At 42.4% G+C, this 12472-nt stretch overlaps 1 protein-coding gene across 5 annotated transcripts; it reads left to right on the top strand.

Annotated features, from left to right (window-relative positions):
* Window positions 1-700: 700 nt before the first annotated feature.
* phf20a (PHD finger protein 20, a) lies at window positions 701-11604 on the top strand. 5 transcript variants are annotated; one of them, XM_026348598.1, is made up of 18 exons: window positions 703-847; window positions 1848-1955; window positions 2806-2912; window positions 3295-3466; window positions 3625-3745; window positions 4135-4211; window positions 4329-4917; window positions 5053-5103; window positions 5190-5459; window positions 5750-5944; window positions 6321-6419; window positions 6999-7154; window positions 7517-7698; window positions 7826-7925; window positions 8684-8879; window positions 9034-9475; window positions 9798-9978; window positions 10240-11604. In XM_026348598.1, exons 3-18 carry the CDS (start codon window positions 2830-2832, stop codon window positions 10380-10382), a joined length of 3057 nt encoding a protein of 1018 aa, XP_026204383.1. In that variant the 5' UTR covers window positions 703-847; window positions 1848-1955; window positions 2806-2829; the 3' UTR covers window positions 10383-11604. The 5 variants fall into 5 exon arrangements, with proteins under 5 accessions (XP_026204384.1, XP_026204382.1, XP_026204386.1 ...); XM_026348599.1 differs by lacking the exon at window positions 1848-1955 and having other exon boundaries at window positions 701-847; window positions 3661-3745; XM_026348597.1 differs by lacking the exon at window positions 1848-1955 and having other exon boundaries at window positions 701-847.
* The last annotated feature ends 868 nt before the right edge of the window (window positions 11605-12472 follow it).

Genomic DNA, 12472 nt, shown 5'->3' with positions numbered 1-12472 from the left:
AACTTTTAAGTCTTGTTTGCAGAGACTTATGAAAGTCTTATTCTTCTGTATAGTCAATACACCGGCGAAAAGATTAGTAAACAGATATGAACTGCTCCCCACCCTGTCACGGGGCAGCCATCGCTCGTCCGCACTGTACACATTCAGCTGTTTGTTCTTTTTCTGCACATCTCACTGCACATAACTGCCACCTGCTTCACCTGTCACTCCTGCAGCCATGTACCTGTCATCCTGCAACAGCACTGTTCATTTTCAACTAGGAACGAAAGAGCTGTTTATTCAGAGAGCAGCTCAAACTCAAATGTTTTTTTCTCAGTGTTTTTACATGGGTGGTGGGTAGTGTTTAAATGAAGCACTGTGATGGGTGATAGATGGGGAGGATTATTTTTCCATGTGTAATTTCTAGACTGTTCAAATAGAGATGAGAGAGAGAGAGAGAGACAGGTAGTAGCTCCCTTGAATGAACGGTAGGTGGCAGTGTTATGTCAGCACTACTGATAGGTGTAAACAACTTAAACCCCACGATCGAAACCCTACATGTATTCATACAGAAAGGTAGCGACATGTCTCCTGTTAGATTCGTGTATTGTTGTCGGATGACTCTAACTAAAGGCTGCATGTCTGCATGTCCGCAGCCTTTTATCAGAAGACGTTTGTGGTCTGGCCGTGGCCGTTGTGCGCGCATGCGCGTCGCAGTGCCACTCTCCGCGCGCCAGTGGCGAATGCACGTCGGAGAAATACAACTGCGTGATTTGGAGCAGACAGGCGGAGGTGGCGGTACCTGCGTTTTAAAGGGATTACATTGTACATTTTATACCCCGTCGGACAAAGAGTGACTGGAGAACAGGTAGGAATCTTGAATCGCGCCACCCGTCGTATTTCAGACTTCTTAGTCCTCCGTAACATCGTTATTGAGGCCCGTTTGGCGGCTGCATCAGCAGCGCAACGGTAGGCTGCGTGATGCCGCATGTCGGCTTTTCTCACTTCAAAACAAACGTGACTACGTAGGTGCTAAAATATTGTGCTTTTGCGCGTCGTTGCGATATTTGTGCAGTCGCTGTTGTGTTTCTTGGTCGCCGTTATGCTTTTTCTCATTGTGCCACTAAGTGGCTCGGCGCTCGGTCAGTTAGGGAAGTTTAATGCTTTGCATTTCCACGCTGCTCCTTCACGGCAGGAAAAGTCTGACAAAGTAGGCCTGAGCGAGGCCTGACGAGCTCTGTGAGTGACAGGTGCTCGGCCAATCAGAGGCGCAAGTCCCTCCCACGCAAGAGTCGTTTGACCAATCGAATTTGGCTTGCGCGCGACGTCGGCGATATTTCCCCCGACACCACGCCCACTGTTATAAAACACCGGACAATAAAGTGTCAGTAGAGGTTGGCGGTGCTCAACAATAGGGCATTAGGAAAAACATGTTCGCGATGTAGATACTGTGTAAAACATTTGAGACATCTTATTCTCTTGGCTGTGAGCCTAGAAAAAAAAAAATAATTACAAGCGTTTGCGAGTGTCGGTTTTGCAGTTTCCTCAGTTTATTACAGTAAAATATCGTAAGATCAAATGACTCGTTTAAAAATGTGCCTCGAATAACCTCACGTTTAAACACATAATCATCATCTCTTGTCTGACTCGTGATTTCAGAAATCACCAATTCGCCCAGATTGTGTCGCTATCGTATGTCTGTCTCTCTAAGCAGGCCGAAAAATACACTGCATTCGCATAAATCTTACATTTTACTTACTAAGGTATTGTTAATACTTTTAAACCGTGCTTAGTTTCTGATCTATCAGATGGATAACCATGAAGGCCATTGTCTTCCATTGTGTCTATATGTGAAATCGACTGACCAGAAAACACGTGGGCCGAGTAGTGTGAAGATATCCGGTTTGTAGGTTGCCCTGAAAACCAATAACTCCGGACTCTCTCCGCTATGGTGAACCGACACACCCTGGACCAAAGTAAGGCTTCGTGAAATATAATGTAGAGCATTTTCCTATTATGCTTTTGCCTTTACTCTGTATTCTGCCGGGACGCGCCGTTATTGGGAGGGTACCGCCGTTTTCTGTGAAAACAATAAAGATCACCCCACACCAAGCCCTTTATTATTGCAGAAGGGATGAAGATCTGCTCATAGACCCTGGGCCTGTATCTGATGAGGTTGAATTGACAAAGCTCCAGTACAAGATGTGTTGTTGAATCAGTGATTGTTAGTATGGTAACATAACTGCTTCCCTACTATAGTAGTGGGTGGTGATGGTGGGAAGTGAAAGCTGAACAAGTCGTTTTAGTCATTCTCGTTGTGCTTCATGATAAAGACTGAAATGATCCTGCCAGTGAATATTGCTGTGATAAAGACACGCCTGCTGTCCTAGCTAGTGATTGCATCACATCTGATGTTTATACATTTCACTTCCATTTGAGGGGCATGACTCACCTTAAAATTTCAGTTTTCCCATGTTGTGCACTGTGGTGCACCATGCTTCAGCATGTGTAAACCATAGCTTGTCTAGGGTTGCTCTTGTGATATATTTTAGTGGATTGCAATCGTTGTTTTGCTGCCACATAGTGGGAGTGGCTTACTTAACCTTCAACTCTAAAATTGCTGCTGGGTTGCAAAGGTTTTGTCACAGTTGCTGGAAAAAAGTTGTTAGTGATAAAGGAGACTGACTACAATATTGTAAAATTATTGATAGTCATTTTATTGTGTGCTTTGCTAGACACACTGTTTCTTGGTAGCTTATCAGAGATCTAATGGGTGTAGTTTTGGTCGGTATGTTAACTGGTTAATCTGTTTGTGTGTGTATACAGGAAGAGAGCCTTGATGTGGGCAGTATGAGTAAGACGCCCCCTAACAGAAGAGGGATAACATTTGAGGTGGGAGCTCAGCTTGAGGCGAGAGACAGCCTCAAAAACTGGTGAGTCATGGCCTCGATCATTCCTCTCCATCCATGTTATTTCTCACTTTTGCCACTCTCTCACTTAAATTGTCATACTCTCCTTCCGAGTCTTAGACTAACATAACAGCCCCGCTTTATTATCAAACACTAAAAGGAAAGAGAAGAGGGAGGAAACTTACTGGTGTTGGTGGTGGATGTGTGCTCTCAAAAAGCCACTTCACCAGCCTTGACTTTATTAAGAAAGAAGGATTAAAAACTATCTGTGACCACTGACCATTCAGTATGTTTACACACTTTGTTTGGCATAAAGGATTACAAATCTAAACCTGAAGAAATATACTGGTCTCTTCCTCTGTGTGCTTTCTTTCCAATTGTACATAAAATGTCTTTTGTCTTGTAGGTATGCTGCCAACATAGAAAAGATTGACTACGAAGATGAGAAAGTACTAATTCATTACCGCCAGTGGAGCCACCGTTACGACGAGTGGTTTGATTGGACAAGTCCCTACCTAAGACCTGTACAGAGGGTCCAACTCAGGCGGCAGGGCCTGCAGGACGACGCTTCTGTACCTGTAAGTTAAAAAAAAAAAAAAGCTGTACGTTTTTAGCACTAGTGCATATGAATACAATTTGAACAGTGTGCAATATTAATAAATGTATAACAGCACAGATGGTTTTGTTAGACTCTAACAGTTCCACTTTACAATATATTTGGACAACCTTCCTTCAGAATGTCCAAGATCTACGGTCTCTGTCCTTCCTCCAGGGCTTTCACGTGAATGACAAGGTCCTGGCCAGCTGGTCTGACTGCCGTTTCTACCCCGCTAAGGTCATTTCAGTCAATAAAGATGGTGGGTACTAAGAACTTCAGATGTCATGTCATTTGTAAAAATGTTTAAATCTATTTTTTTTTAATTAATGATTAAAATAAATACTTTTATACTTTTTTTTTTATCTTGAAGATATTCAAATATTTCTTCTGATTTCTAAAGAAACTTGTACTATTGAAAGAAACAGTTAGAGCAACATTAGTTTCTCTTTCACTGGCAAAGCAAAAAAAGATTAGATTAGTCTTATGTCCAACTGTAGAACTGTAAACAGTGGAATATCTCACAGTAAGAACTAAGAATGGTGGAGGTGCAGCCACATTGAAACTAGTCTGTAATTGGCTACCCGACAAATAGCTGGTGAATGTGTAAAACATTGCTTTATACAGTTTTTTCTGCCTTATTCCCTTCAGCATCCTACACTGTGAAGTTTTATGATGGCGTTATCCAGACAGTGAAGGGAATACACGTGAAGCCTTTTATTAAAGAGGTACATGTACCAAAGTGATCATAAAATCATAGTTTTTCTGAGTGTTAAGTGTTAAGGTTTTGACCTGTCCTTTACTAATTGTATCCTACACTTTCTCTTTATCCTCCTGACAAATAGAGAGGTGGTGGAGGAAAGTCTCGGTCAAGTGAAAGGAACATGGTCAGGAGGGCACCCAACCGTAGAGACAGGAGGCTTCAGGAGAATGGGGGTCCCAAAAACAAACGAGCGAGGCGCAGCACTTCTGAGCAGGAAGATGAAAGCAACAGTGAGGACGACGAGCGGGAAGAAGGAATGGTAAATGAGAAGAACAGGAAAACAAGTAGTGAGTTAGAGGTCGCACCCACTATAAAACAGGAAGAGAGAATATCAGAGCACGCAGACCAGAACAAGTCCAGAGATGCAGAAAAGGTGACAGGACTCACAAATGGAATTAAGATGGACGAAGACAACAAGCAACATAATAACATGTGTCATATAAATGGAGAGGTGAAGAAGGAAGAGATAGAAATGGAACAGAGTGAAACAAAGCCATATGCAGAGTCACCCAAGCCATACACAGAGTTAACCACTCACACGTCCGTACGGATGGAGCAGGTGTCTGTCACTATGACAACCACAGAATCCAATGGAGATGTCGAGCAGAAGCCAAGCGTCCAGTCAGAAATCTCTCAGCCTGCAGACGTGCCGCCTCCTCAGCCTGTGAAACGTAAGTGTTAATGAAGTAAATTATCAGAAATGTCACTGGAACTGTAAAATGAATCACGTGGTGCGATAAATATAATATGGGCATATTTACAGAGGTTTAGGAAATAAATTAGTGTCTGTCTATAATCTTTGATAGCTGTACGGAAGCAGGGTTTTCATAACCCCAACAGATTCAGCCGAGAACCATGTGAGTATACCCCAGTACTTATTAAAAACATGCCTTTTTTGACGTACCCTCTCTACACACTTAATTTGTGTTGTTCCCTGTTTCAGTGTACCGAGTTATCAAAAACCAGCCCCCGCCAGTATTGTCCATCAACCTCGACCACAACCCCTTTAAGTGCAGCGCTCCTGGCTGCACAAAGTCATTCCGTAAGGCCAAGCTGCTCCACTACCATATGAAATATTATCATGGTGAGGAGCAGCCTTTGGAAGAAAACCGCAGTCCCACCAGGAGCATCCAGACCAGGGCCTCTGAAAAACAAGCTACTGCCACGGGTTTGGATGGTCCAAAGAGACGGCGCACCATCTCTGCCTCTATGCGTGAGTTGTTCTTCAGTCCGACTAAATAAACAATAAACTGCTAGCTATGCAGTTGAAAACGTCTGTACACAGCTACAAGGTGTTAAACCTTACATTGTAAAGTGCCTTTTGATGACTTTTGTTGTAATTTGGTGCAAATGAATCATTTCAATTGAATTAAAACGGAAACAAATGCAGATCTAACGATCCAATATCTAGATATCTGTATGTTTGGATCCAGCCCTAATATACTGCTATTGCAATTTTAAAATGTGTGTGTTGGCCTTATATTTGCTATTCTTCGATTTCAGACTCTGTTGGATCTGCAGCAGCTCCTCGTGGCGAGGTGAAGACTGCAGGGAGACGCACATCAGCCCCACCTGCAGTCAACACCCAGGGCCATCAGCAGAGGGCATTGCTGAGAGAGAAGAGCAAGGAGAACCAGCTGGATAGGAACGGATGCCAGCAGCAGGACAAGGACTCGGACAAGAGTGGCTTTGACCCTGGTAAGTACAATTGAGTAAGATGAAGTGTTGGTATTAATTTTTGCTTCTGTGTTACATCTGTGTCATAACTATTGCATTGAACACCGGTTCAACAAACATTAGCTCCTACTCTAACATGGTATGTTTGGTTTCAGCATGAGTTTCAGTTGCCATTGTTGGTAAAACACTGAAAAGAGCTCAACACAGAGCCCAGGAAACACAACACAGTGTCATAGAAATCCCACTACCAACTAGTGGTGTTAAGGTGTAATTGCACATATATGCATACTGTAAATCCTCACAACACACCAGGCTCTGTGTGGTTTTAATGAGGCAGCATAAATGATGCGTTAACTGCTCAAAAGGTGTGTAAGTATTGCTACTTAATGATCCCCAGGTTCAGTAAAGGACAAACTGAAAGAAAAGCCAAGACAGAAGGACTTCCTCCGCATCAAACTAAAGAAGAAGAAGAAGAAGAAAAAGAAGGCCAAGTCAGGTAAGCATGGCTCCCTGGCACTGGCCCTCCTAACATATCTGCTGCTCTGCATGTGCATTCATTGTGACTTGACAACAGCTAGCCTGCAAAGCATTAAATACTCCATTCACTCCTCTTGGTGTGGTGGCTGAGACTCTGTGTGTGGGAGAAGTGTTGCATCTGTCACTGTGAACTCCAACGCATTTCTTTTACAGTTATTATTATGTAGTTAAGGCTTTTACTGTATTTGTTATTTGACAGTAATGCTGATGAAAAGCCAGTTGTTAATGGGGCACTCACATTATAATACAAACACAATTCACTTCTCTAATTCTTAGATACATTCACACTACTATGTTTGGCATGAACACAGTGGTCTACATTGACCGCCTTACACTCATCTGTGACATCGAGGTCAAGGGCCTCAGATATTGGCTACAGGGATTTTATCATCTAATTGTCCCTGACTGTTAAGTCTATCATTTGTCCACGATGTTTGTTGTGCCACATTTTGTTTACTCCTGATGGACGTTTGTTTAGCATTTTCAAAGTTGACATTTTTGTTCTACATCTGCTTCCCCCCCTTCCCTGTATTACCAGACTACACAGGTAGTGAGGAGAATATTGACATCTCTGTATTGGGTCTTCAGTCCAAATTGAATTTGCCACTCAAACCCCCCCTCTCACACAATCACAAGCCTGAGGCCTACACCAGCAGGCCTGGATACAGCTACTCAGAGCAGATACATGTGGATGGTGGGTATTTCTATGATGGTGTGTGTGTGTGTGTATTTGTGTGTGAGTGTACACGGCTTCCTCTCTCCTCCCCTTTTCTTTTCCCATTGGATTCAATCCACCATGCTGTTTTAGTTTGATCATAGTCATGTCATGACTGCAGAATAAAACATGCTGTCACAGAGAAGATCATATTTTTTAACACTTGGTTGATTGAATCGTTTGCTGTTCTTTGCTACTACAGCTTGCTTCATCATCCAATCTACAAATATTTAAAACACTCTGTAGAATTAAAGAATATTATTTGAGCTTAATTGTCGAAGGAATCTTGTTGTGTCTTTCCTATGAACAACACTATAGTTCATTCCTCCATGTTTTTGTAGATGAGGACAGCATCAGTGACTGGTCCACTGACAGCTGTGGGTGGAGTGATGATGATTTTGGGGTGGATTTGGATGTCACCACACCTCCTCTGAGCGTGGATTCCGGCGCGGTGGACACCAGTGATCAAGAGATTGTACGATGTATCTGTGAGGTGGAGGAAGAGAATGACTTCATGATCCAGGTGAGCTGGGTGCTCATTGCGGCTGCTTATAGTTTGTCTACTTTTCAGACTGTGGAAGCTTGATTTACCTTGTGTTGCACTGAAGTAAACACTATTATTCATCACTAGCATGTTGTCCTTCCCACAGTGTGAAGATTGTTTGTGCTGGCAGCACGGCACCTGCATGGGGCTGCTGGAAGAAAATGTCCCAGTCAGATACACCTGCTACATCTGCCGAGAACCACCAGGTGAGTGTAGAGGACTGCAGGCTTCTGGTTTAGTATGATTTGCCATCTAGTGGACAATAAGACAAATGACACTGTGAACTGATTAGATTAGATTTAACTTTGTTGTCATTACACATGTACAAGTACTAGGCAACGAAATGCAGTTTATCATCTCGTCAGAAGTATATTGTACGACTTTGACATTGAATTATATAGGCCTGCTTTTTTGCTGCTCATTTTGTGTTCACGAACACTAATGACTACTTATTGTAGTGATACCTGAAACCTTAATTATATTTTTGTAACCACAATTTATTTGCACAAATTATTATATATAATTCACAATTTTGAATTTAAGATGAGAAGTGGGTTTCCACTTGTATGACAGATTTACAAGGTGGTAAGACATCAAAAAGTTGAGAAAAGATGACTGATGGGCAAAATATATGTATTTAAAAATACAAATGGAGAGAACACAAAAACTATAATAATTAATATCTCAGCAAGTTCTTTAAGCTCCTGAAGGGTCCTTGAAAAAATTATAGCTAAAAAATAGCTGATGTGTGGATGGTTTGGGGTTAGTAAGGTGATGTTATGTTAGACAAATATGAATATGTCCACATTTATAACACCTACAGAACGTTTATGCTTCAGGTTGCATTTTTGACTTGCTAGGAACTAAAAATAGAGATGTAATTAATGTAGAGATTAATAAAGAGTAATAAATGCCGCTACAACTCATTGCTTAGAATAATGGTTAACTGCAAATTCACTCACAGGTCAGAGACAGAGTCTGCGCTACTGGTATGATCGTGAGTGGTTGATCAACGGTCACATGTACGGCCTCTCCTTCCTGGAAGAGAACTACTCTCACCAAAATGCCAAGAAGATCACCACCACTCACCAGCTGCTGGGAGATGTGCACCACGTGGTGGAGATCCTCAGTGGACTGCAGCTTAAGATGAATGTCTTACAGTGAGTATAGAGGTGCTGTATGCAGCCAAATTAAATCAAACATGGATCAGGATAGACTGTGCTGCTGCTGCTGCTGATGGCCAACACAACTGTGTTTGAATTTCATTTGATGTGATGTTAACACAGTGGTCTAATCTTTGCTTTGGCTCTTCAGGAGCAACGCCCATCATGACTTGCAGCTGTGGAGGCAGCCCTGGAAGCATTTGGAGAGGTCACGGACCAGCTCTGATTCGAGTCGTGGCAGTGATGCAGCTCCATCTCCTGTGACGCCAGATGAGGACATGAGCCGTGGAGAGATTTTAATGTCAAACGCTCTAGAGAAGCTGAGCCGGGCTGCTACAGCTGCGACCTCCTCTTTATCTTGCTCCTCCTCACCCTTCCCATCTTTCCAAGACTCATACATTACCAGTGAACACTGCTACCAGAAACCACGGGCATATTACCCGGCAGTGGAGCAGAGGCTGGTGGTGGAGACCCGACAGGGCTCAGAGCTGGAAGACAGCATGAGAAGCACTGAGGAACTTCTGGAGCGGGAGCAGCGCTATGGGAGCTTGTTGGAGACAGACAAACCAAAATTAACAGGCACAACTAACAAGGTTAGGTTTTATTTTACAGCATTCATGCAGAAAATTCACCCGACAAATGTTGTTTCCTTCTTTAAAATCAAATTTGAAGGTTTCCTGAAAATATGACCCTGTATACACTTTATGTTAATATGTGTCTTGTGGGATTAGACAACAAGTACACAAGACAGATTGTGATCCGATCACGTCCCATAGTTCCTCTTTATGGATGTCAACTCCCCCTCCCCCACTGCTGCCAACTAGTCCAATGGCAGGCTGGCCTCAGCTTTGTGAAGAATAAGATTCACATACCTGTGTCTGGCTGTAATGATGAATTCATCTGAATTGTGTCTAGGCTTCGTTGGGTGGCTCGTTGTGCCAGGTTGAGGTGAAGGAAGATACTGGAAGAGAACCGGGACAGGCTGCAGATAACAGCAGACAGCATCAGCAGTGGCAGATCAACCTGCTGGATCACATAGATGCCGTCCAGGACGAGGTGTCACACAGGATGGACTTCATTGAGAGGGAGTTGGATGGTAAGGGCTGCGATGGAATTGTTTTATTTACCAAATATTTAGCAGGGTAAGAGTGTTGACTCAGTTCCTGTCCAAAATATTATAAAAATGTCACCATATTACTAGTAGGGTCTACTTAAACCAGTTTATGGCATTAATGTGTGTGTGCAGAGTCTTACACTGATCTTCCTGCTTAAATTGTGGTGTCGTGCACTTTCACTAAACATTCCCAAGTTGTGTGTGCTGAAAGAGACACAATGTTTTTCTTCTTGTCTCCCACAGTGCTGGAGAGCTGGTTGGACTACACTGGAGAACTGGAACCTCCTGAACCTCTGGCCCGTTTGCCTCAGCTCAAACACCGCATGAAACGGCTGCTGACACAGCTGAGCAAGGTGCAGCAGATCGCCCTGTACAGCTCCACATGAGGGCGCCAGAGAACATCAGGCGTCTCACAGAATATGCAGTGCAGCACAAGGAATCTCACTGGTCTCTAGTTGTAATGATAACAAAATTAATGCAAGCGCAACGCCGAGATTGTTCAGCACATTCTCTGTGACCTGATTTTTGCCACTGTTCCTTCTTTTGAAAAGGTTCTGTGTGGTGGAATCTGGCTGCAGCCAGCCAGCGTCATATTTGAATATTTATATGAACCCGTATGGACCGTTTGCATTAGAAATCAGGATGAAACACAAAAAGTAACCTCATAAATGCAGGAGAAAATCCTTAGGACCAGATTTCACTTCTATGGTTCCCATGCAATTCCAAACCTTTTGAATGCCTTTTGTCTGAGCGACTGCTTAAGGTTACCCTGTATTCCTCAGTACACAGTGCTTTACATGCAGAAGCTTTATATTTGAAATTGCATTCGACTTCCTGTACCTACTTGATCTCTGTACAAGATGTTTGTTTTTTTTTTTGTTTTGTTTTTTTTTTTATTAACACATTTCAAATGGTCACTGTTTGTGGATTAACCAATGCCCCAAAATTGAGTTTTGTCATGTCAGAGTGTGTTAACGCTGTGTCTCTGAGAGTGTGGACAGGTAGTGACCTGAAGACATCCAGTATATAACAACGCTCTACAAGCAGTCTACTAATAATTTGTTCTATTTTTGACCTGCTCAAGGGTTTGTTTTATGACACTGTGAAGTTATTTTTTTCTGGAATCAAAGGCATCTTAGCTGAAGAGTAAATTTCTGTTTGTCTTAAAGTGTAATGCTTTTTTTCCACACTGTCCTCATCGGTATAGCCATTTTATCTGTTAATCTTGTTAATCTGTGTTTGTCTGTTACCATACACTTTCTTTAAATTGACTCTTTACATTGTAGCACTTGACCTATTATTCACTGAAAACTGTAATGTTGGCTTGTCTCTTAACTTAGCCTCTTGTGCTTTGTCAGTGACAAATACTACTTAGAAGACCTATAAAATGTTTTTTTCTGTTTTGTTTGACCTGTTTATTTACAGTATTTTGGTTGTTTTGTAAATATGTTATTCAAAAACATGCTCGTCATTATTGAGAACTTTCTCCAAATACAGATATCGTATGCTACTGTACTTTAAGTGTCTGGCTTAGAAGCAGGGAAAATGTCCAAAACAATGCAAACAGATTTGCTGGTACATAAATAAACTATCATTGTTATTAATCTCTATGGATATGTGCTGGACTGATTTCTTGTTGAGGCCTTTTAGCTGCAATCATTCAGTCATAAATGTTAAAATGATCGTAGATCAGTCGTATGTGTCTAAAGCGTCACGTTTTCTCTGTGAAACTAACCACATTAATGGGCCTAGAGTAAAAGACGAAGTGATGTTCAAAGTGACGTGCTGGTTATTTGAAGAGGATTGCTCCTTCTCTTCCTGTTTATCCAGCTGGCCACCACAGAAATCAAAGGTTGCATCATTCACTTTTCATCTAACATGTTTTCTTCGCAAGTCATCTGTGCTCCTACACAATCCTGTATGTATGAGGGGCAGCTGTAGTCTGGAGATTGAAGGCTGTGAATGTGATTTGGCGTTTGCTGAACTAGAGGAAATCGGTGCTAATTGGTTTACCTCCAAGGTGCCACTGAGCAAGGCATTCAGCTTCCAGCTCGATGTGGGGAGCTGCCTTGGTTTGCTGACATGATTGAAGGGCACTTTTCACAGGGCACAAAAAAACAAAAAACATGCCAGTGGAGAGGTTTCGTGCATATTTTGATGTTATGTGTTTTATTGCATAGCCGATTTGCGAAGTTACGTAATCGGATTGAAAACAAGAGACTTGATGGGAATTCTAATCGGTTCATGTCCCAAATTTGAGCATCATGTGGTGATGGTGAAATGATATCACGTTGCCCCTTTTTCACAATCAAGCCTACGTGTTCGTCTCTCCATCACCGAGGGCGACGGACTAGCTTCAGTTTAAAAAACACAGACAGATAATTAAATAGCCGAAACAAAATGTAATTATCTCAGCTCCTTCTCGTCTAAGGTGGGCGTTTTTCTCAAGACATGCGCAGTCTGCTTATTTCGCGCG

This window comes from Anabas testudineus, chromosome 5, assembly GCF_900324465.2.
Source record: "Anabas testudineus chromosome 5, fAnaTes1.2, whole genome shotgun sequence".
Lineage (NCBI taxonomy): Eukaryota > Metazoa > Chordata > Actinopteri > Anabantiformes > Anabantidae > Anabas > Anabas testudineus.
Note: the sequence above shows the minus strand (reverse complement) of the source record. Positions and strands in the feature narration are given on the sequence as shown.